Here is a 25,142-nt window from a genome sequence, read left to right as displayed (position 1 = left end):
TTAATGAAAACGTAAACGTTTCTTTTTTTTTTTAAATTTGTGTATTTTGACGAAATTTTAATCCTTCTGTCAAAAGGTTGAACATTTTATATTTTTATTACTTAGAAAAATATATGAATATATATATAAGGAATAATAACGTGTGAATTGAACGTATTTTAGATTTTCATATTGTTTTTAATTTAAAAAAAGTAAATTACAACAGAGTATGGATGTTTTTATCGAGCCTTCCAATACTTGAAGAAAATACTTCTTTCTTTCAAAGATAATTTTCTCCACTATTTTTCTTCCATCAAGGTGTACAGGGATGTAACAGAGTTGAGATTAAATTCAATTAACGAAGATCTCTTTAGTTTCCTCTTTCAAACTTCCAACTCGAAATGAGATTCACAATCTGTAATCTCTTTTTTATAATCTCTCTCTTCTTTTTTTTTTTTTTTTTAAATCGCAAAGATCGTAAATTTTTCTCGATTCGTCGGATTGGTCGATTCTTTTACTAATCTGAAGGTTTATTTTCATGTGAATTGGATTTTTCATATTCACATTGTTGTGATAAGATTTTAACTTGGACGAGGAAAAATTTTGATAAAAAATGGCGGGATTTTCTGATCAATTAATTAATTAATTAATTAATTAATGTTTCTCTTTGAATTTTGATTTACACAGTTGTTCACCTTTGATATTATTGAGACTTGGACAAGAATTATTTTAAACTGACAATTTTTAATGACGTTGCATACAAGGATTAAATTCTGCCACGAAAGTCGAGATATAAATTTCTTTAGAAACGTAAAATTTCTTATTTTTTTGGAAAAATTAGAAGCAATTCACAAGATTAAATTTACATTTCGTTCCTCCCTTTACCACTGTGCATGAACTTCTTTTGAAAAATTCATATTTTTTAAAATTCATTTAAACGCGTACGTAGCGAGGAATCTTAGCTTAAAATAGAAAATTTTCTATCTCCACATTTTCCAAAGGATGAAAGAGAAATTTTGAAAAAGTCGGATGGAAATTTGATGTTAAAGAAAAAAAATTCGATCTCGCGAAAATTATTTCAAACTTTTAACATTTCCAAAGCTTTCCTTCTTCGAAAATTCCAACTCAGAGACAGGGAAGGAAAGGGGAGGAAAATAAATGTTTTCAAGGATATTAAAAATTCGATATTTTCCATGATAAATATATTTCCTTCGCGAAACAAGTGAAGTGAAATATTGCCACGTCTCAAAATGTAAATTAGAAAGAAAAACCGATTTACGCTGTTGGAAATGTCTTCTGAAGATGAATAGAGTGCGGGTTCGGTTAGAAGATCAATTGTTACGCGCGATTTAAAGGGGGGTACAACGTTTCCTCTCCAACGTTGTTGTGTTTTCCAACTTTTTGTGGGGCGTCGAGTTTATCTCTTGACATGCTTGCGGCAAAATTAATTAACGAAGACGGGATTAACGAACACCAGGTGTATTCTTGCATTTCTCTTCGTACATCTTGAAGAACATGTAAGGATAGGGAAATTAATAAAAAAAAAAATTGAGACAATATTTGCTACTTCTTAATCGATTTCAAATATAAAATTTAACATTGTAATTTTTAAAGTCCAGATATATTCTTGCATTTCTCTTCGACCTAATACATCTTGAAGAACATGTAGAGATAGAGAAGTTAATAAAAAAAAAAAATTGAGACAATATTTTTTAATCGATTTCAAATGCAAAATTTAATTGTAATTTTTAAAGCCCAGATATATTCTTGCATTCTCTTCGACTTTAGTACATGTAGAATATGTAAAGAATATATAAAGATAGAGAAGTTAATAAAAAAAAAAAATTGAGACAATATTTCTTAATCGATTTCAAATGCAAAATTTTAATTGTAATTTTTGAAATCCAGATATATTCTTGCATTCTCTTCGATTTTAATACATGTAGAATATGTAAAGAATATATAAAGATAGAGAAGTTAATAAAAAAAAAATTAAGACAATATTTCTTAATCGATTTCGAATGGAAAATTTAACATTGTAATTTTTAAAGTCCAGATATATTCTTGTATTTCTCTTCGATCCTGATATATCTTGAAGAACATGTAAATATAGAGAAGTTAATAAAAAAAAAATTGAGACAATATTTTTTAATCAATTTCGAATGGAAAATTTAACATTATAATTTTTGAAATTCAAATATATTGCATTTCTTTTTGACTTTAGTACATCTTGAAGAATATGTAAAGATAGAGAAGTTAATAAAAAAAAAATTGAGACAATATTTCTTAATCGATTTCGAATGGAAAATTTAACATTGTAATTTTTAAAGCCCAGATATATTGCATTTCTTTTCGACTTTAATACATCTTGAGAATAGGGAAGTTAAAAAAAAAAAAAAATTGAGACAATATTTGTTACTTCTTAATCGATTTCAAATACAAAATTTAACATTGTAATTTTTGCAGAATTGTCTGTTTATTTACAATTTTTTTACCTATCTTATATGCCGAGGTAATGCTACTAGAAGCAAGGGAAAAAATACTTCGACTTTGGTTTACATCAGTTTTTATTAAGCCAAGGGACACGCGAAGAGAAAGCAATGTTGAATGTGCACTTTTCTTGGCTGCCATTTTGTTCACCGTTCAACGTTTTTCTGAATTATGTCCCGGAGAACATGATGGAAGGCGTGATATTTGAAAATTAAATGTCAACGTTATAAACACGATCCAAAGGAGACACTAAATCTGAGAAATCTAAGAGTTGTAAACTCATTGAATTAAACGGGAACATTATGCATTTCGTATAATCCTGTTAAATAATTCTCAAGATTTGTCTAATTAAATATTCCATTTCATCGCGAGATTTTATTCTGTAAGATCTTCCAAAAAAAAAGAATATTTTTTTGGAAGATTGGCAGTAGAATAAGTCAACATTGATCAGACAAACTCGATCGGTCTCTTAAAAATAGAATAAAAACGAAATTACTCAAACTTCATTAATTGTATATAAAAAATCCAAAAAATTGACGAGATATTGTCAATATTTTTTTCTGAATAAAATTTAAAATCAAATTTTAAAGCTCGAAAGATTGTGAAATGTCGTTGTTATGCTCCTTTCGTCAGGGATGACAGTAGAAGAAATCAAGATTGATCAGACATCGAAATTCGGTCGAATTTTAAATCTCAAAGAATGTTGTTATTTGAAAAGTTAAGCAGTTGCATCGTTACTTACTTGGTTGACAAGTGTAAAATATGAAATTTTATCTCCACTCTTTTACCTCGGTTAATAATAGTGCAAAGTTTGAAATGGTTCGCAAGGTCAACGAACAATTGTATCGTGGTGAGACTCGTTAAAAGTTGAGATTTCTCCGGCTGCGAATTTTGCGAACGAGATTCGGTTGGTGTAGAAAGAAGAAAAGTCAATAAAAAAGGGCATTGTGTTGTGAGAAAAGGATCCTTGATTCAACCAAGTCGATTTTGCAATGACTATTCATCAACAGACTCTCCCTATTGATCATTTACAGGAAAAGAAATCGAACGTTTGAATATTGTTCTGAGAAATCTGAAAGATTTCCAAGATTCCTTGGGATTTCCTTCTATGGAAAGATTCCATTCGGGATATAGAACATGTCGTATATTTTAACTCCAGAAAGCAAAAAATATAATAACATTTCGTGTATTCTCTGCAGTCAGCACAGCTAGATTGAGAAATACACGAGATGCATATATTTATAAAATTTCATAACTTGGCCGAATTTTTAAAGATATTCGTGCTCTCAGGATTTTTATTCCTATATTATTTAGAAATTTTCGAATATATTCTGACTGAATCGAAAGAATTGTATTAAGAGAGACAATGAATGAAATGTCTCAAAATTTTGCACTTTTCTTTTTTACTGAAATCTCGCGAGAAAAGAATCGGGATAAATCGATCCCATTTTTACCTATATCATGATATCAACGCCAATGTTCACTTCCCCAGCAAAGATAATTACTTCGTTAACAAAGATCTAGTCTCGCCTGGCAACTGCAATTCCACGAAAAATCTCCTCGACTCGAAAACACGTAAAAATCAAAGGCAAAAAACGATCAAACGCACAAAGGGAATGAAAAAGATAGAAATAGGAAAAGAGAAAGAAAGAGAGAGAATGAAAAGAATGGAAGAAAAGGTGAGACTAAGAGAGTGATAGGATGAAAGAGGAGGTTGAAATATCGTCGACTAATCAAAAATTTAATTAATAGACCGCGGGAGCCGGCTATTAGTGACTTTTCCTCGACTCCCTACCCCCACCACGGGTCCCTACCACGCCAACTCAGCCTCTGCCCCCCCACCACCGGTCGAACTGATCGATGCTGTGGCTGGCTGGGGCCAGTGACGTAATCAACAACCTCCACCTCTCGAGGTTTGACGTCACCGATGCCCTGAAATGCGCGTGGCCAGGTGCGTATCGGGCAATCTCTGCAGCGCCCCTCCCCGCAACTCCTCCTCGTCATCTCGTAGAAGGCAGCCAGTGTTTCGAACACTTAACCCCCGACTTATGCCTCGCTTTCCTTTTTTCATTTTTCTTTTCTCCTCTTTTTTCCATACGTCAGCTTGTAGCGTTGACTTCTCTTCACAGGGGCTGGCCGGGTGCATATCGGAAAAATGGAACGTGCCGTGGCACGTTAATGCAAATTGATCGAAGAGAGAGATCGAGAAAAAGAGTTACAATTAATTGTAGGCAGCGAGTGTGATTTTTTTTTTTTTTTTTTAGAGAATATTTAAACTTGGAACTTTGGTTGGGGATGGTTTAAGATATATAATTGTGAATATGCAGAAATTTTCAATTTCGTTAGGTTTGTAAGGTTTTAATTAATATGATTTAAGAAATTTTTTAATTCTTTCGTGAGAGAAATATTAATATGTTAATATATGTTCGTAAAAATGACAATCTTTGAATAAGAAATTTTTCTTTATTTGTTACAATGAAATTTTTTTAGTAAATTAGTAAATTATCGATGATTCTGTAAATTTTCACTGAAATATAATCATATGTTTAGCTATATGAATTAAAAGGTGAATTAAAGTTTGGTTTATTTTTTTCTACCAAAAAACTTTAAATATCGTTTAGTATCTATCAGGCTATAAAAATATGGCATAAATCAAAACTAGTATTAAGTAATATTCATTTCGAAACTTTATAAAGATTATTAATTTATAACAAAACTACTAGTTTATTTTTCTTGAGTATTAGTATATATATATATGATACATATTTTTCTAATTTAATTTGTTTAGTTTTCAATATGATATATTATAGCAAGGAAAAAAATAAATTGTTAAGATGATATATTGACAATAAAAATTAGATTGATAATAGATTTTTTCTTATAAGAAACAATAGTTGATTAGAGATTTTTAGTAGGAAGTTAGTATAAAGAATGTTGGTAGATGGCGCTAGATTCTGTGTTTATTTCTGTGACGTTATTTCGATATTAAGACGGACTAAAGTTTTGAAAAAGATTTTTTGTATATATAAAAATGATTTATTTCTCGAATATCTATAAATTCTAATTTATAACTAATTTATATATTACATATATAAATTATAATATATTTCTAAAATTATAGTTACGCATACATATGTCAATAATCAATAATCTTTGATCTAAAGATTTTTTCCAATTTTCATAATACGTATTTCATATTTGTTCGTATTATTAAACTTAAATACTTTTATTCATTCAAAAAATTCTCCATTTTTCGTTTAATAAATATCTATTTTCAAAATGTTTATCTTTTATATTTTAATATATTAATAATTATTTTAATTTTACATAAAATAATTATTCAATATAAAGAAGTGTATCATCTAAGGATATATGTTGTAATAGAAATCTACCTTATCGATTGCTGAGTCTCCTACTTTATCATCCTAGTATATTCGATATAATTTTTTATCGATGGAGTACATATTTCATTTATAAAAACTTCTTATAAATATTTACCTCTTTTTTTTATTCCTTTTCACTTTTTGATTTTCTCACTAAAATTTTTCTCGATTCTTGTTTATAAACAGTATTTTGTTTTCAAAATATTCTACAACGATTAATTTTCTTCTATTTGTTCAAAATATTTTTATATTTTTCTATTTGCATTCCGCAAAACAAAAAATTCTTATCACGATATCGATATTTCATTCACAAAAAAAAAAAAAGAGAGAAAAACGAAACTGTTTCAAAGTTGAAACTCATGATTTATCGTTTCGCGTGTAGAGAATGTAGGTCGCATTGCTTTGTTCCCTATCACTATGGGACACCATTGTAGTCTCTTCTTCAATAATACGCTGTTCTCTGGAGAAATCGCATATAAAGTCCATAATAAAGCTTCTTTTCTTAAAAAAAAAAGACAACGAAAGAATTTTTTCTCTTCGATCGAATCGAATCCCTTGTAATGAAAATTTCTATCATTGTACAACAAAAAAATAAAAAATATTTCATAATGTAATTGCGATCAATTTCCCTTTATAGAATAAAAATGAAAAAGAAACTCTTCATAATTAATTTTTTCTTCACAAATACACATACCATCGCTCCCAATCTTCCTTTGCTGAAGAAATATTGTAAGAAAAAGAAATATTAAGTAAGAAAACGATTCACTCGATAGTTAACAACTATCGATTTATCCATTAATAAGTGACACCAATTTATATACTGTATCGCGCAAAACGTTTTAAATTATCGCACAATGAAAAATGGAAGACACGGTCAGCGTACGTATGACGTTGATCGTTGAGACACACAATTTCCCTTCATTAAAATATTATTATTCGAATATTGCTTCGACGCTCCACACGTACACGTGTTTGTATAGCACGTGTTATATATCACACTTGTTGTTATACACGCAGCACGTATAAGTCATCGATGATATCGAAATATGCGGATTCCACATACGGAATGAAATGGAATAATTCGTGACGCGAAGCTACGTATGTGCGATTTTTTCGCAATTTATTCGATTATTTTAATGTCCACGCATGAATATTTCATGAAAAAAGGCATTACCATTCGAATATATTCATAAATATTCGATTCGCTCGTCTTACGTGGCGAGTTATAGCACTTTCAAATCGACTACTTTGTGTCGTTCATGTGCGGGGCATTTATTGCTTGATTAACGCACAAGTGTTGGCTCGTTTGTTTACATTGGTCACGCGATTTCACGTAATAATGAACACTTTCGCCGCTATTGACGTCTAATTTCCCCTTCGTCGTCGAGCAACCGATGTACAGAAATTTTCTTATTATATTTGGTCGATCGAAACAATTCCTTTTAATGTTTGTTGTTTGGCCAAAAAAAGAAAAAAAGAAAAATAAAATAATAATAAATATTAGAAAATTGTATATGTGCTACGTTATTTATATAAAAATACAATGCTTTTGTATTTGTACAAATTCAACAATAACAAAAGGATGGAAACGAGAACGAAACAAATGAATGCAACTCGTTAATATATGCAACGGGAAAAGTGTTATTTATAAAACTCGGGATGATTTACGTTCTATGATTCTTTTACCGTTCGGTTGGATAAAATAAATCTGTTCGTCACATGCAATACGTTTTTCGCGCATATGAAATTATCATAATTATCATTAATAATTATAATAACGCGTACACTTGTGCGTATGTGTTTTTTTCTTTTTATTTTATACAAAATGATTTTTCGCAAAGGAAAAAAAAAAAAAAAAAAAAAAAAAGTTAAAGATTTATTTTCGTCATTTGACGCGCACTGACAAATGAAATACACAATTGATATTCATAAGATAAGATACTAATTACACGTTCGTTTTTGTGTTTCAGGTAAGTGGTGATTGCAATTGTATTAGATGCTTAATTGCTGCCACGTGGTCGTTAAGCGTTTACGTAAGTCGATGAGAATTATTTTTTTTTTTTGTATATTTTAGAAAATGAATCTAGCTGAGTTTGAAACTGTAAACTTTTGAATTTTCGAAAGGTTAATTTTTCAATTTATATTGATCGAAATAAAAAAAAAAAACTATCAAAAGCGTTTAAAACTATCATCAACGATCAAAAACTCATTTGCATGACACGGATATCGTGTGACTGACGAAAAGAAGAATCAGAATTGTGCAAACCAATCTGGTTAATAATAAAATCAATATTGGGTTAATAATAAATTCAAATAACATCTTTGTTCAATGAATACTTATAGAGTTTGGTACTATTATTAGGATCTGATTAATTAATATTAAATCTCACAATAAAATTCCTAGAATAATTTATTATATAGTTTCAGTAATTTCAAGAATTTTCTTATTTTTTATAATTATTGTATATCTATCATCAATTAGATTTGTCAAATCAGACATTTTTAATTTCATAGTTCAAATTTTATTTTTCTTAAAAATTGGAATTTTTCCTTTTTATTTTTGAATAATTTTTTCTTGTGAAATAATAAATTGAAAACAAATTTTTTTAATATCAACATTAATTAAATTTATTCCAATTTATATAATAGTTTCAATAATTAAAATTAATTCATGAACATTATTTTTTTTTAATTATTTTATGCAAATAAATTCTATACGCTAAAAAAATTATTAGCACGCTCAATAATTTTTAATTCTTTTTATTTCGTTTTTATCTTAGATTTAAATAAAAATATATTTGTTATTTTAATTATTTTATATTCAATTAATTATTCTTTATTAATTAGATTTTTAAATAAATTTAACATTTAAAATTTTAATTTTACATTCTATAATAAATATCAACTATATACATTTTTAATTTTAATATTTAATTATGCAATATATCCAATTTTATTAGCTTTTGTAATTAAATGAAATTTAATCTTTATAATGGTTAAAGCAAAAATTTGACGTAAAGAAGAATCAGAATTGTGTGTGCAAACCAATCTCAACGGAAAAAGGATTTGATTAAAAAAAATATATCTTGCGTCTCGAGCGCCACCAAGCATTCACCAACGTGAAACGTTGAGGTTACTGAAAGTGACTTTGAGAAAAGTGAACTCTTCGACTAAATTTGCAACGGGTTTAATCAATTTCGTATGAATAAAATATCGACGATAGGTAAGAGCGAAAAATTAGAAATTGGATCGTGAAACGGACGAAAATGTAAAAAAAAATAAAAATAAAAATAAAAATAAAAAACGACAGAGAACCGGATTTTAAAATGATCGATTCTTCCGTTTCTTCCGTGTCGCGAAACGTAAAAATACAATTTATCGAGAGATTTGTAGCCGTTGCCATGTTCTAAAGATGCTCGTAAATCGATATTATACGGCCAGGAATAATTGTCGAAGCTGTTATTCGAAACGAGAGTAACGAGCAAAGTTCCAACCGTGCCAATTCGAATTCGCCACGATATTAAATATTCCTTACATCTATGGACGATGAAATTTTCGCAACAATGTGCAGATTCCCGATTCGACGAAGTTAAAGCCTGCAAACAAGTAACTAATCAAATATACACACACACACACTGTTGCACACGTGCTGTAACGTGCTGTTGTTAACAGCCGCTAATCCATTGTGCCACATGGCGCCATACTAAATGTCACCTCGTTACGTAACACCGTTCCAACAATCATATTTCGCACTCTAAAAATCGTAAAACAACTTCCAACAACGATCCCTTTATTATCCTCGATCGATCGAAGAATCGAAGAATCGAATAATCAACCATTTTTGATTTATTTCGATCGATAACTCTAAAACGTCCAATTCTTGCGTTCACGAAATCGAGATCGAAATTTTGAAAAATTGGATTCGTCACGAACGATTCGAGGCTCGAAGAAGAAGAAGAAAGCCACGGGTTCCCGGAGCCGTTGGCACGGCAGTGGCGGCTCGCATTTAAAGCGCGCGAAGATATCGCAAGACAATCGATTTCTTTCCTTCTCGCTCCCGCTCACGGATTTTCACCAGTTCCGCCTCGAGCCGCCTCTTAGTTTGTCCTCGCGCGTCGACAGCGGCTCGAAACGCAGATCTACTTTCGTTCTGTTTGAGCCGATTGTGAGAAACCCTCTATTCCTCCCCCTCCCTCGTTGATCTCGATGCAAAACGGTGCATGCGTCGATTGATTGAATTTTTTCGACGAGTGTTTTCTTTTTTTCCTTTTTAAATTCGAAATGGTGGATCTTGGAAGATATATCGTGCGCCACGCGTGACAATAAACGAACCTTTGTCGGGGAGTTTAAAGGATGGAGGACGAGTGTTTGAGAACGGTGAATGATGGTAAAAGTGGTGACAGTGTTGGAATGAACGAACCGATGTTGGAAGATAATAATAATAATAATAATATAGTGAATAATAATAACAATAAAATTATCTACGATGATAAAATTTATAACGGTATAAACGAAAGAGGGAGGAGGAAGATTTGGTTGGAATTATTTATTTATTTATTATAGGTATAATATCTGAAACGAGATTGGCCTCAAATGTTTCCCTTATAAAGCAATATCGAATAAGAGAGAATAAATTAATTTAACTTTCTGATTTCTCTCTGCCGAGTTTTTATTTATAATATACACTCATTTCGTGAAAAATAAACACGAGAATGATACCTCAGCAAGTGGAGGATTGTTAATATTATCACGTTATTAAACACGTGTTAATGATAACATCATTTTACGAACGAATCCTTTACTTCTCGTGTACAATTTGCGAATAATAACGGATAAAATTAAATTATATACAATTATAAAGAATTAGAAATAACGAAGTGACGATGTTCGATTGAACGAACGAGCCTCGAAACTCGCTTCTTTTAATAAATAAAAAGCATTATAATAAAAACGATTAAACTATTATCCAGAGAAAGAAAGACAAAGTTTCGAAACTTGTGTATAGACGAGACGAATAAATTGCACTGGGAGAGGAGATAAACAAACGTTGGGACGATCGATCGATCGGCGGAAAGGCAAGTCGAAGGAGCAAGTCTCGACGGGAGCGAGAGAGAGAGAGAGAGAGAGAGAGAGATAAGCCCGGCGTTTCTGGCGTGCAACAAGAGGCCCGGTGTGCCTGCGCCAGAGGTTGCGTCGCGGCGCCTCGCGTCGCGTGATCGTGAACGCGTGTCGTGCGCGCCTTAGTTCGCCTCGATTCACGTATTGGTGCGGTCGTGACGCGTCGCGCTCCTCTCTCTCTCTCTCTTTCCTTCTCTCTTTCTCTCTCTCTATCTCTCTCTTTCTTCGTTCCTCGCTCATACGTTGCGCGCATCGCGTGAACTTTTCTTTCTCCCTCTCTCTCCCTCCCTTTCCTTCGCTCGGATATTTTCGAGAGTCTTTTCTTCGTTCGAACGAAGATTCTTAGCAGATAATATGTGTATTCTAGGAGGAGGGACGTGATTTGTGTATGATAAATATATGTAGTACGTGAATACGTAGAGTGAATTGTTGGGACAACGAGGGGCTTCGGGACAGTGTTGTGCGGATATTGTTAAGTCTCTGTTCGATCAGTGAGAACAAGTGTAATACAAGTGTATTAAAAATGATTGAAACGAAGCTCCTCTTTTTCGAGCTTCCTTCCACGCGATATTTACTCTCGCTCTGATAACTCGCCTCTATATCAGGTTGGATTCACTTCGACTGGAGTGGAAAGATTTCGAATTATCCTTCGATCTATATCTTCTTTCTTGTACTTTTTACGATATATGCAAATATTTTTAATTTTTAACCGGTTATTGAAAAATTGGGAAAAGTGTTAAAAAATATATATAAGATGTAGTAATTAAGACAAATTTAATATTCAATTAAATTTTCCCATAAACTTCAATTACAGTACATGAAATAAAATAAAAATGTAAATAATTCTTTCGACGATAAAAAAAAAATATATCAATTTGCAAAACAAGAAAGAAATTAAAGAAATTTTAATATTGCGATATCGAGCTACGGAAATTATTCAATGAATGAACCATTTGAATTTTTATTCTTACGAATTTTCAGTATGAATTTCTCGAAGGATCGTGTTGTCAACTCTCACCGAAAATCTTCCACGAGTATTAATCGTCACTGATTGGCGAGCATTCCCCCTCCCCTGTAAATTCGCAAGCATATTGACGGTTCCGCGGATGTTTGTGAACCAGTTATTGAAAAATTGGGAAAAGTGTTAAAAAATATATATATAAGATGTATTAATTAAGAAAAATTTAATATTCAATTAAATTTTCCCATAAACTTCAATTACAATATATGAAATAAAATAAAAATACAAATAATTCGATTCTTTTGACGATAAAAAAGAAATATCAATTTACAAAACACAAAGAAATTTTCATATTGTAATATCGAGCTACGAAAATTATTCAATGAATGAACCATTTGAATTTTTATTCTTACGAATTTTCAGTATGAATTTCTCGAAGGATCGTGTTGTCAACTCTCACCGAAAATCTTCCACGAGTGTTAATCGTCACTGATTGGCGAGCATTCCCCCTCCCCTGTAAATTCGCAAGCGTATCGACTGTTCCGCGGATGTTTGATCAGATGTTTATCAGGCTCGCGTTAATTTCGCTCGAGTGTATGGTTCATGTGAACGAGAACGAGGAAGGTCGTGGTCACGAGCTGCTCGTTCCATCAAACGCTCGTTAAGTTCATTGAAAATTCAACGTCGGTGCGGAGCCGCATATATTGGATAGAGAGACGAATTCGCGATTGTTGACGTAACGGCTTGGCTGGAGAGTAACGTTCTTACATACACGCGTTTCTTACACGTGATATATTATTTTATTTTAATAAACGAACGTACTGCATCGTGTAAACAAGTAGATTTTTTTTTATTCTCGTTCAAAAACTGATTATTCAATTTGTAATGTTTGGAATATTGAAACAGTGTTGAGATGACTTTTGATTCTCGAGAAGGGAAAAAAAAGGCCGGATGGATTTAAATTAGAATAATAAATGGAAAATTGATCGAGTTTAATTCGAGCTTGGATTGCGTAGAAGCGTACACTTTTATAAAACTCCGTTGTATCGTTTATCCAATTGAATTGGAATTGATCGAAGTTATATATATACATTTTCAAATAATGAAATCCTATTTGTACAATGTCGCAAACAGAGATCGAGGAGATCTCGTTCACTCTTCACTTTCGATTAAAAAAAAATTCTAGTATTTTTTGGAAAATTTTAAAAACGATACAAACAAAGAGTATAACGTAAGATTCCATAAAGATTCCATAAAACTATATAAGAATAATCATATATATGCTATATAACAATATATAAACTATATAAACTATATAAGAATAATCATATATATGCTATATAACAATATATAAACTATGTAAACTATATAACAATAATCATATATGCGTTTAGTCTAATTCGCAAAAATTTGCACACGAATGATGAATCCAATTATTCCTCGATCCATTTCCATTTTCCGTAAATTAGAAGGATCTTTGGAGATTCATTTTTTTTTTCACCCCCTCCCCATTGTCCCAGTTCATTCCGTTCTTCCATGGATGGTAAACCAGATCGATCGAGCGGGAATCGATAATCCGAGCCGCGAATCGAGAGAGCGCCTGGCGATAGACTTCCACGCTAGACGGAGCCGGGGGATCTCTACTTGTTGAGCGTGGAATTTCAATTCTCGTAATGGATTCCATCGATCGCGCGGGACACGGAGAAGGATTCTATTGAAAAATCAGCAATGTAGCAATTGACCATCTTTCTTCCATTTCTACGCGATTCGAATTCATTTTTGAGGAGGAGGGGGTGTCGAGTTACTTTCCTTTTTTTTTTTTTTTTTTTAAAGCGAATGGTAGTTTAGCCATAAGTGTGTGCATTGCCAAGTTGTTGCAGAAGTTGGGGATGAATTTTGTATGAGGGGAGCCGTGACGCGATAAAATTGAAGTTGTCGATAGAGAAGAGTTTCTGATGGATTTTTCTTTTTTTTTTTTTTTAGGAATTCGAATTTAAACTTATTTGACTTTGTACTCCGTTTTTTTTTCGGAATCGAACGATTAATTTAAAATCCCTCCCTTTTTTGTAAATAATTCCAAATTCTAATTGAGTTGAAATGATTATTGTTATATTATTATTAAATTTCACTCGATTTTCGATATTATTAAAATTCACTCGAAATTTCACTTGACGTTTGATCAATTTTCAGAATCGTTCTGTGATGGATTTTGAAAAAGAAAGAAAAAGTCATTATTTCAAAGTTTCGAAAGTTTTCCACGGCGAAACAGTTGAGAAAAATGAAAATCCCTCGCGAGTGGTTCACAAATATCAATACCACGTTCGAGATTCTGTGGAATTCTGTTCGAAGATTGTGACGTCACGAGATTACGCGCCGCTTGCACAGATACTTACGGTCAATATTTAGCGATCGAGTCAGCTTCGGAACAAAGAAGGATGTCGGCTGATTGCGGGGCCAATTTAAAAGAATCGTGGTTCTGCACGCGATTTTAATAGCCGACAACTGATCGACGTCAATTGTTGTCACGGATTGAATAAGGGAAGAATTGAGAATCGAAGTTGAGAAGCGGTGGTATTTCTTAGAGTGGAAGATTGATGCTCTTTGTTCTTTGGGACGGGACTGGTTGACATTAGGGATCTGGTATTCCATTTATAGGGAAAATTTCAAAATAACTAGGTTACGAGGAATCGATTGTATTTGCTTCTTTCTCCTCTTCTGTAATTGCCAATATCGTTCCTTTTCTTTCCAAATTCAAAATTTTATCGTTCGAAAGAAGAATTCGTTGTTTATTAGTTATCCATTCGATTTAATTAAAGTCTAAGAATAAACTTCAAATTGAATAAATTGGTTCATAGATAAATATAAGATTAAATTAACTTGTAATGAAAATAGTTTGTACAATTGTCTTCAAATTCGAAAATAACCATGTGGAGGATTTTTGAATAATTGTAGAATAAATTATCGAATAAATTGACTCACGTATAAATGCAAAAAAATTAAATTAATTTATAATGAAAATAGTTTGTACAATTGTTAATTTTATTATTCGAAAGAAGAATTTCTTGTTTATTAAACTTCAAGTTGAATAAATTGATTCGTAGATAAATATAAGATCAAATTGTATGAAAATAGTATACGATTCCTTTTTTATTCCAAATTCAAAATTTTTAAAATTTCTTGTTTATTAGTTATCCATTCGATTTATTTAAAGTCAAATAAACTTCAAATTAAATAAATTGATTCGTAGATAAATATAAAATCAAATGGTATGAAAATAATATACGATTACTTTTTTATTCCAAATTCAAAATTTTATTATTCGAAAGAAGAATTGTCTTCAAATTCGAAAATAACCATGTGGAGATTTTTGAATAATTGTAGAACCATTTCGAATAAATTGACTCGCGAATAAATGTAAGATTAAATTGGTTTGTAATGAAAATAATTTATACAATTGCCTTCAAATTCGAAAATAACCATGTGGAGATTTCTGAATAATTGGAAAAAGCATTTGTCGAATAAATTGACTCACGAATAAATATGAGATTAAATTGACTTGCAATGAAAATAGTTTATACAATCGCTAATTTTATTATTCGAAAGAAAAATTGTCTTCGAAAATTCGAAAATAACCACGTGAAAATTCTCGAATAATTGTAAAATCATTTGTCGAATAAATTGACTCGCGAATAAATGTAAGATTAAATTGATTTGTAATGAAAATAGTAATACGATTAGATTCGAATGGCTTCAATTTACGTAAATTGACTCCTATGATCATAAACTTGATTTATACGAAGCTTGCGGTAAAGTTATTGCATATTACGCTTCAAGTCAAGTTACTTGACTTTTGCGCTAAACAGTCTGGTTAATAGTTGGACGAATATCTTGTTTCGCGTGTATTGTTCTTCTTTGTCGAGATTACGTTCTCAAAGAGGCAAAGATCATTAGGAACCGCATCCAGATCGTACAATCGACCTCGTTCAGGGAGTTAGACACTTGTTCTTCAACGTCTTGTTAATATTAATACAAGAGAAATAGGCAGGGATATCTCTATTGTGTGATCGTGAATATAACAAGATTTCAATATTCTTATTCATCGTCGATTCGAATTCTTCAATTTATTTTTTCATATAGATGATTAAAATCTTACTTAATGATTTAGGTGAAGAGAAAATAATTTTATTGCAATATATATATATATATATATATATATATATTTTAGAGAGCCTTGATTTTCAGAGAATTCAATTTAATTTAACTCATTATATGTATGCAATCCTCTGCAATCTATTTCATTCTATACTACATTCTACACTTTGTTCTCTTCTATTCCTATGCACTCTATATTCTATTCTTTCCTATGTTTCACAACTCTGCCATATTCCATCTTCTATTCTCTTCTATTCCATCTATTCCATATTCTATACTCTATTCTCTTCTATTCAACTTCACTGTGCATCCTATATTCCATTTTCCACAACTTTACCATGTACTCCTACATTGCTTATACATTGCTTTCGAATTCTTCGATTTTTTCATATAGGATTAAAATTTTACTTAATTATTTAGGAGAAGGGAAAGTAATTTTATAGTAATATATATATTTCAGAGAACCTTGATTTTTAGAGAATTTAATTTAATTTAACTCATTACATGTATGTGAGTTTCTGGTATGTTATTCCATTCTATACTGCATTCTACACTTTGTTCTCTTCTATTCCTATGCATTTTATATTCTATTCTTCCCTATGTTTCACAACTCTGCCATCTATTCCATATTCTATACTCTATTCTCTTCTATTCTGCAACTTCACCGTGCATCCTATATTCCATTTTCCACAACTTTACCATGTACTCCTACATTGCTTATACATTGCTTTCAAATTCTTCAATTTTTTCATATAGGTGATTAAAATCTTACTTAATGATTTAGGAGAAGAAAAACTAATTTTATAACAATATATATATATATATATATTTCAGAAAGCCTTGATTTTTAGAGAATTCAATTTAATTTAACTCATTACATGTATGCAATCTATTCCATTCTATACTACATTCTACATTTGTTCTCTTCTATTCCTATACACTCTATATTCTATTCTTTCCTATGTTTCACAACTTTGCCATTTATTCCATATTCTATACTCTATTCTCTTCTGTTCTGCAATTTCACTGTGCATCCTATATTCCATTTTCCACAACTTAACATGTACTCCTACATTGCTTATACATTGCTTTATCATAATTTTACTATTTTAGTTATATAATTCTTCTACTTTTTATTTACCATAATTTCAATTGTTCCCATTATTTTTCTATGTACTATTCCTAATTACTAATTTGTATTTACTTTATTTTTATTTTATTTGTATTTAATTTGTATTTTTATATTTATTTGTATTTAATTTGTATTTTTATATTTTTCCTCTTTTATATACCTCATTGCAACATTGCAAATTTTAATTCGTTCATTCGATTTGCCAGTCTTCACTCTTCTAATCTGCATTTCTATGTTATTAGTTTCTAATAGGATAGTTTCTGCGACGAATATGAAACAACTAATCTCGTCATCAGCAGCTTTAACTTTTTGAAACAATAACAGGACAGACTGGACAAAAGCGATTTTCCACCTTTTTTTTTTTCAATGAACAGAAAAAAAAAGGAAAAGAGAAGAGAAGAAAAAGGATGCAAATCTCGAACGTGGATATACGTTGCTGTCGTCAGCCATCGGACAATAAATATTGTTCTTGAATAACGTTGAACGACTCTTGTCCTAAATCTGACGAATAATGGATCTCGCGTTATCAAGTTGTCGATCCAGTGTCCCCCCAGCCCCTGTCCTGATTCTCTTAGCCCCCGCTTTCCTTTATTTTCCACGCGACGTTTCCACAACGACGAAACATTATTTTACAATTCTTCCTTCTATAATTGCTCCTTATATTTATTCTTAAATTTTCTTCTATTCTCTTCTATTCCAAAGAATTGTGTCATGGAGAAATCTTCCTTCTTCTCTCCTCGATTCGAAAAAATATTCGTAGACAAAATTCGATTAAATTTTGGCAACGAGTTGAACGATATTCTGAGGTGTTTAATTATATCCATAAACACATTCGATAAAAACTGGTCTCTGATAATAAAAATTCATTAAAATCTGCGAATCTAACAGATATAATAACTGCTTTCGCTCAATTATTTGGAAAATATATTTTCCCTCTTCTTCTTGGATTCGAGGAACGATTGCTTCTCTCTCCCTCGTTGCACAATTACGTTTATATTAATTAATTAATCAATTCGTACATTTGCGTGAATTTTAATAAATGATTAAAGAGTTAATTTTTTTTTTTTAGAGATGATAATTACAGTTTATTTTATTTTTTACTTATTCAATCGGTGCCAATCAATTCGTGCATTGTACATTTGCGTGAATTTTAATAAATGATTAAAGAGTTAGTATTTTTTTTTTTTTTTAGAGAGATGATATTTACAATTTATTTTATTTTTTACTTATTCAATAAAGTAGATTATTGATAAAAAAATTGAAAGAAAAGAAAGATATTCTGTAAATTAAAAATAATTAAAAATAAGAAAGGTGAAAAATATTTCGAGAGAGAAACGGATTTGAACGATTGGAATTCGAGGGAGGAAGGATCCGATGGTGTTCCAGACGAGAGAAGAATTTCTGTAAAGGAGAAACTGATGTCACAGGGTAAACATTTGCCAAGCAACGAGAATCGAATGGAGGGAAAATAGTTCGATATGAGTTTGTCGGGGGCAAACATTAGGAATAAATTGTGAAACTCGTTCTTTCTATACCTTCTATAAATTTCACCCGCCCTGCCTCGTCCGTTACATTATCGATTTCTTATCTTCGTTTAATCGTTCGTTCGTACAACTATTCTTCGACAGAAGAAGAATCTTGGAATCTTCCATGTAAAAAAGAAAGAAAATCGTTTCCAATTCGAATTATATATAAAAAAAAAGGGAAATTGAAAAAGAAAGAATGAACAGCATCGTTTAATCGTTCATTTATATAATTATTTTTCGATAAAAAAAAAATCTTGAAATCTTCCATGTAAGAGAAAAAGAAAATCGTTTATTTGAATTGTGTATAAAAAAAAAAAATTTTTTAAAATTGTTCAAAGAAACTGTTCAAACAGAACAATTTCTGAAGCATTTTGAGAAAAATCTTAGAATCTTCCATGTAAGAAAGAAAGAAAATCGTTTCCAATTCGAATTATATATATAAAAAAAAAGAGAAATTCAAAAATTGCTAAAGAAAACTGTTTAAATAGAATAATTTCTGAACCATTTTGAGAAGAATCTTAGAATCTATGAAGAAAATCATTTCAAAAATTGTTCGATAAAACTGTTCAAACAGAACAATTTCTGAACCATTTTCTTTCTCTCTTTCTTGAAAGAAAGAACAGCATCATTTAATCGTTCATTCGTACAACTATTCTTCGACAAAAAAAGAATCTTGGAATCTTCCATGTAAAAAAGAAAAAAAATCTTTTCCACGAATTCGAATTATATATATAAAAAAAAAAGAGGAAAATTCAAAAATTGAAAAAGAAAGAATGAACAACATCGTTCATAATAATTCATTTATACAAATTATTATTCTTATTATTCTTCGATAAAAGAAGAATCTTGGAAACCTTCCATGCAAGAAAGAAAGAAAATCGTTTCAAAAATTGCTCGACGAAATTGCTGTTCAAAAGAAAGAGCGATTTCTGAACCATTTTCTTTCCCTCGAAAGAAAGAATGTACAGCGTCGAGGAGAAGGAAGGAAGGAAGGAAGGATGAAGGGGGAAAGTTGCGCGAGTGTTTGTTCGATTCGAAGCGAGTGGGAGGACGGTGAACGATCGGTGTACACGATGGACGAGCCGCGATGATCGAAGACGCAACGATGATCGCCTTCTTGTTCTTCGTATGGATGCTGGTCAGGTCGCAGGAGCAGGAGAATCAAAAGGATGGATCGAGGAGGGACTCGTCCGTGAGGGATAATCGAGACTCGAGGCGAAATTCGAAGGAGACCGCGTCTATCGGCCACGCGTCTCACTTGGACAAACGCAGGCATCGCCCTCGAAGGCATTCCCGTCGATATTACGTGGAACGTAACAAGAGGTGAGTCTTCTACTCACTAAGATACTAAGATACTAAGAAGAGAGATATCTTTCTTTAAAAAAAAAAATTTTTTTATCAATTATTCGGTTATGGAAGAGAAAATTGGAAAATTGAAATTTTCTGGAACAAAAGGTGAATCTTCTATTCAGGATCAAGAGGGAAGGTTTCTTATAATATGATAAATAAATTATAATAATTAATAATTAAAAATTGGAAAATTGAAATTTTCTGGAACAAGAGGTGAGTCTTCTATTCAGGATCAAGAGGGAAAGTATGTTTCTTAAAAAAATTCGCGCAGAAGAATTTTTTTACCAATTATTATGGAATAGTTAATAAATAATAATATGATAAATAAGTTATAATAATTAACAAATAAAAATTGGAAAATTGAAATTTTCTGGAACAAGAGATGAGTCTTCTATTCAGAATCAAGAGGGGATGTTTTTTATAATATGATATAAATAAGTTATAATAATTAATAAATAAAAATTGGAAAATTGAAATTTTCTGGAATAAAAAATGAATCTTCTATTCAGGATCAAGAGGGGAAGTATGTTTCTTAAAAAAATTCGCGCAGAAGAATTTTTTTACCAATTATTCGATTATGGAATAGTTAATAAATAATAATATGATAAATAAATTATAATAATTAACAAATAAAAATTGGAAAATTGAAATTTTCTGGAACAAGAGATGAGTCTTCTATTCAGAATCAAGAGGGGATGTTTTTTATAATATGATATAAATAAGTTATAATAATTAATAAATAAAAATTGGAAAATTGAAATTTTCTGGAACAAGAGGTGAGTCTTCTATTCAGAATCAAGAGGGGAGGTTTCTTATAATATAATATAAATAAATTATAATAATTAATAAATAAAAATTGGAAAATTGAAATTTTCTGGAATGTGACAAGAGGTGAATCTTCTATTCAGGATCAAGAAGGGAGGTTTCTTATAATATGATATAAATAAGTTATAATAATTAATAAATAAAAATTGGAAAATTGAAGTTTTCTGGAACAAGAGGTGAGTCTTCTATTCAGGATCAAGAGGGGAAGTATGTTTTTTAAAAAAATTCGTGCAGAAGAATTTTTTTACCAATTATTCGGTTATGGAATAGTTAATAAATAATAATATGATAAATAAGTTATAATAATTAATAAATAAAAATTGGAAAATTGAAATTTTCTAGAACGTGACAAGAATCTTCTATTCAGGATCAAGAGGGGAGGTTTCTTATGATATGATAAATAAATTATAATAATTAATAATTAAAAATTGGAAAATTGAAATTTTCTGGAACAAGAGATGAGTCTTCTATTCAGAATCAAGAGGGGAGGTTTCTTATAATATGATATAAATAAGTTATAATAATTAATAAATAAAAATTGGAAAATTGAAGTTTTCTGGAACAAGAGGTGAGTCTTCTATTCAGAATCAAGAGGGGAGGTTTCTTATAATATAATATAAATAAATTATAATAATTAATAAATAAAAATTGGAAAATTGAAATTTTCTGGAATGTGACAAGAGATGAATCTTCTATTCAGGATCAAGAAGGGAGGTTTCTTATAATATGATAAATAAGTTAATAAAAATAAAAATTGGAAAACTGAAATTTTCTGGAACGTATTAAGAGTATATAAATAAGTTATAATAATTAATAAATAAAAATTGGAAAATTGAAATTTTTACAGGGAGGGGAATCAAAATAATTCCAAGATCGAAAATTTCTGAAAATAAATTGGGGGGTCTGGCCATAATCCCTCTTTAAGATTATATATCCACCACCAGGTTTATTAAATCCAATCCACTTACTTGGCCTGATGCTAATGCAATCAATGCATACAACCACCACAATAATACAATCAATGCATATAGCCAGGAGAATCCATTAGTATCTGCGAGTTGCTACTTCGTGGGACGAGAATTATCGCATCCCTCTTTGCATCGGCCTTGTTTTCCTTCACTGTTATTCCAATTACACATGCAAATCGACATTTGCTTCGCGGATAAAAAATATTTTACGCCGATTATATTAAAATTTCTCTCCATTTGCCCGTCCAGAGTTTAAGTAAAGTTAATTATATATATTTAATAAAATTTAATTTGAGGAGATGCAGGATTGAGGAATGTTTGAACAAAGAATTGATAAAAACTCGAAAAACTTTTGGAACGTTATCACTGTGTTAATATCCCTTTTATTAATTCAATATTGACAAAATACTAGCTTGAATATCGATTGGATCTATCCCAATGAAATAATTCTTGTTTCAATAAAATCAATATCTGTTTCCAACAATCGTCGATGGATATAGAAATTCTTCTTTCAGAATTGAATTGAATTTTTAGAAAAAAATTATTTGTTTAAGAGAAAGAAAAAAAATGTATGAAAAAAAACAAATTTTGGATGTATTCAATCCAGGCTTGATCGATCGATCAACACCGAAAATGAGAGTTTGAAGGAAGAAAGGACGTTGAAAAACGCCATATTGGTGGCCTTTCTCGCGAATGAATCCTTCCTCCCCGTTCGTTTCGTTCAGTTTTTCCACCAACAGCCGAGTTCTTGATACAAATATGGCGACCCTGAAGAAACTGTGTAAGTGATAAACACCCTTAACAACAGCACGCCAACTCCGCTCGTGATCGATAACGAGCTTTCCCAGTTCTTGCGGATCTCTGATCGGTTTTTAATCGCCCGCCAAGAATTAATCGATCCCTCGACCATTGACGGCCAATTTTTCGTAAGAAGAATAAAAATTGATAATCGAGATAATTCCTATGAGAAACATTTTAAAACTCGACCAACGAGTTTTCAACGAGAATTAATGATTTTGAAATTTTCGTTTACAAGCAATTCGTTTTATAATCGACAAAGAGATTCGTGAAGAAGAATTGGATTCTGGATACAGATAATACTTTTTTCCACCCCTCGACTTCTTTCTTGGGAAATGAAAATTTCGGAAGGATTAAAAGGAATAAAAGAGAAAAATATTTTTATATCTCTTTTTCTTATTTATTAAAAAACAAAATCATTAGGATAAAAAAGAAAAAATAAAAGATAAATTCTTACGAATGATTGAAAATGAATCAAGATCCACGATCTATAGATCGATCACAATCTTTCTCGACAGATTTCGAAAGGATCGAAAATAGAGCGAAAACTAATCGACGCGTAATTTCGCTGGAAAGCATCCTGGACTCGAATGGCCGAATGGCCGTAGGTGTGCCTCTGTCAATATAATTTTCCATTAACCGGGGTGAATGGAAAGCTCTCGATTACGTGGTGTAAAATTAGGTCGGTCGACGACTACACGGAAGGGAGGATTTATCGCCATCTATACTTTGTACTAGCCAGCCTACAAGATCAAACAACATGGTTGCTTTTATTTCCATAATTTGTTTCACAACATTATCGCGGGTTTATTGTAATAATGTAAATATTTAATCGTTAAACACCATCCCTTTGCATATATTTCATAAAACGAGATGCATTTTTATTCTCCACGAATCACGAAATCGTTTATATTATATTTTTTTATTTTAATTATCTCGCACGATATTATTTGTTTTTTTTTTTTTTGAAAAATACATTTTAGAAAATTGTTTAATATAATATAAATATTTGTTCGATCGTATCGCGGTTAATTATTGGCAATTTTTTTTTTAAACATCATCCCTTTGCATATATTTCATAAAACGAGACGTATTTTTATTCTCCACGAATCACGAAATCGTTTATATTATATTTTTTTATTTTAATTATCTCGCACGATATTATTTGTTTTTTTTTGAAAAATACATTTTAGAAAATTATTTAATATAATATAAATATTTGCTCGATCGTATCGCGGTTAATTATTGGCAATTTTTTTTTTATATAATCGATTCGATGAAGCGGTATAATTAGAATTAAAATTATCGGTGCTTGGATAAATATGAACGAAATTAAAGGGAGTAACGAAGAACCTCGTGTTTTCTTGGACCTCGAAACGGTATTATTTACACGTAGATACGCGCGTGTCAACAAACTAATGTTAACAGCGTGTGGAAATAAATGCGAAATATTTGTCCGAGGTAATACACGTTATGTAAAATTCAGTTACATATTACACAATTCAGAAGGGAATTTTTAAAGAGTTGTTACAACAATTTTATTAATAAAATTTGTGATAAAAAAAATTGGTAAAAGGAAATTCGATGTTTCTCTTTGTTGGAATTGTAACGAAAGATCTTAATCGATATCGAAAAATGGATGGACGAAATAAAGAGATAAGGGTTAAGAAGATTAACAAAGATGATGATTATTTATTAATTGCGATAGAAAAATTGAAATAAAGGGAAATTAAATGTTTCTCTTTGTTGGAATTGTAACGAAAGATCTTAATCGATATCGAAAAATGGATGGACGAAATAAAGAGATAAGGGTTAAGAAGATTAACAAAGATGATGATTATTTATTAATTGCGATAGAAAAATCGAAATAAAGGGAAATTAAATGTTTCTCTTTGTTGGAATTGTAACGAAAGATTTTAAGGATATTGAAGAATATTAAAAAATGGATGGAAATAAAAAGATAAGGGTTAAGGAGATTAACAAAGATGATTTTATTTCAATTCAGGGTTGAAGAAGAATGGTTGAAGATTTTTATCACGCTGTTTCGCGAGATTAGAAGTTGTGCAGCTCCTCTGTTATGAGGCTCGATCATAAACAGAACGTTGAATCCGACGAATTATCAGCCATTGTAAAACATGTACATCTATTTTGAATGGGCAAATAAAAGATAGGAACAATCGCGCTACTCTTATTGCACACGATGAAAATTCTCTAACGATTTAATCGTCGTTGTTATCGAATTGTAAAAATTGTTTGATTCATCGTCAAGACGAAAAATCAGATCGCTCGTTTCTCCGTCGAAAATTGATCGTGATGCGATTATTATTACAGCAAAGATAATCGAAACCAATCGTTGATAATTGTTTTTAAAATGGAATAACAAAAGAATAATTTTTAGAGAATAGAATCCTCGAATCCTTGTTAAAAAGAAAATTAAAAATTATAAAAATATTATCTTGC

The 25,142-nt window shown here is 30.8% G+C and overlaps 1 protein-coding gene across 9 annotated transcripts in view; it reads left to right on the top strand.

Moving 5' to 3' along the window:
* LOC411288 (cAMP-specific 3',5'-cyclic phosphodiesterase) overlaps positions 1-25,142 on the top strand; it is a 255,555-nt gene that overhangs the window by 123,250 nt on the left and 107,163 nt on the right. The window contains exon 1 of one of the 9 annotated variants that reach the window (XM_006568532.3): positions 19,697-20,064. The exons of the other annotated variants lie outside the window; for them this stretch is intronic. Coding sequence (XP_006568595.1) covers positions 19,829-20,064 — 236 coding nt within the window. The 5' untranslated portion in view covers positions 19,697-19,828. Of the gene's footprint in view, positions 1-19,696; positions 20,065-25,142 lie in introns of those variants that run through there. 9 annotated transcript variants of the gene reach the window in all.

The sequence above is a fragment of the Apis mellifera genome, linkage group LG8, assembly GCF_003254395.2.
Source record: "Apis mellifera strain DH4 linkage group LG8, Amel_HAv3.1, whole genome shotgun sequence".
Classification (NCBI taxonomy): domain Eukaryota; kingdom Metazoa; phylum Arthropoda; class Insecta; order Hymenoptera; family Apidae; genus Apis; species Apis mellifera.
This window is presented reverse-complemented; position numbering and strand designations above follow the sequence as displayed.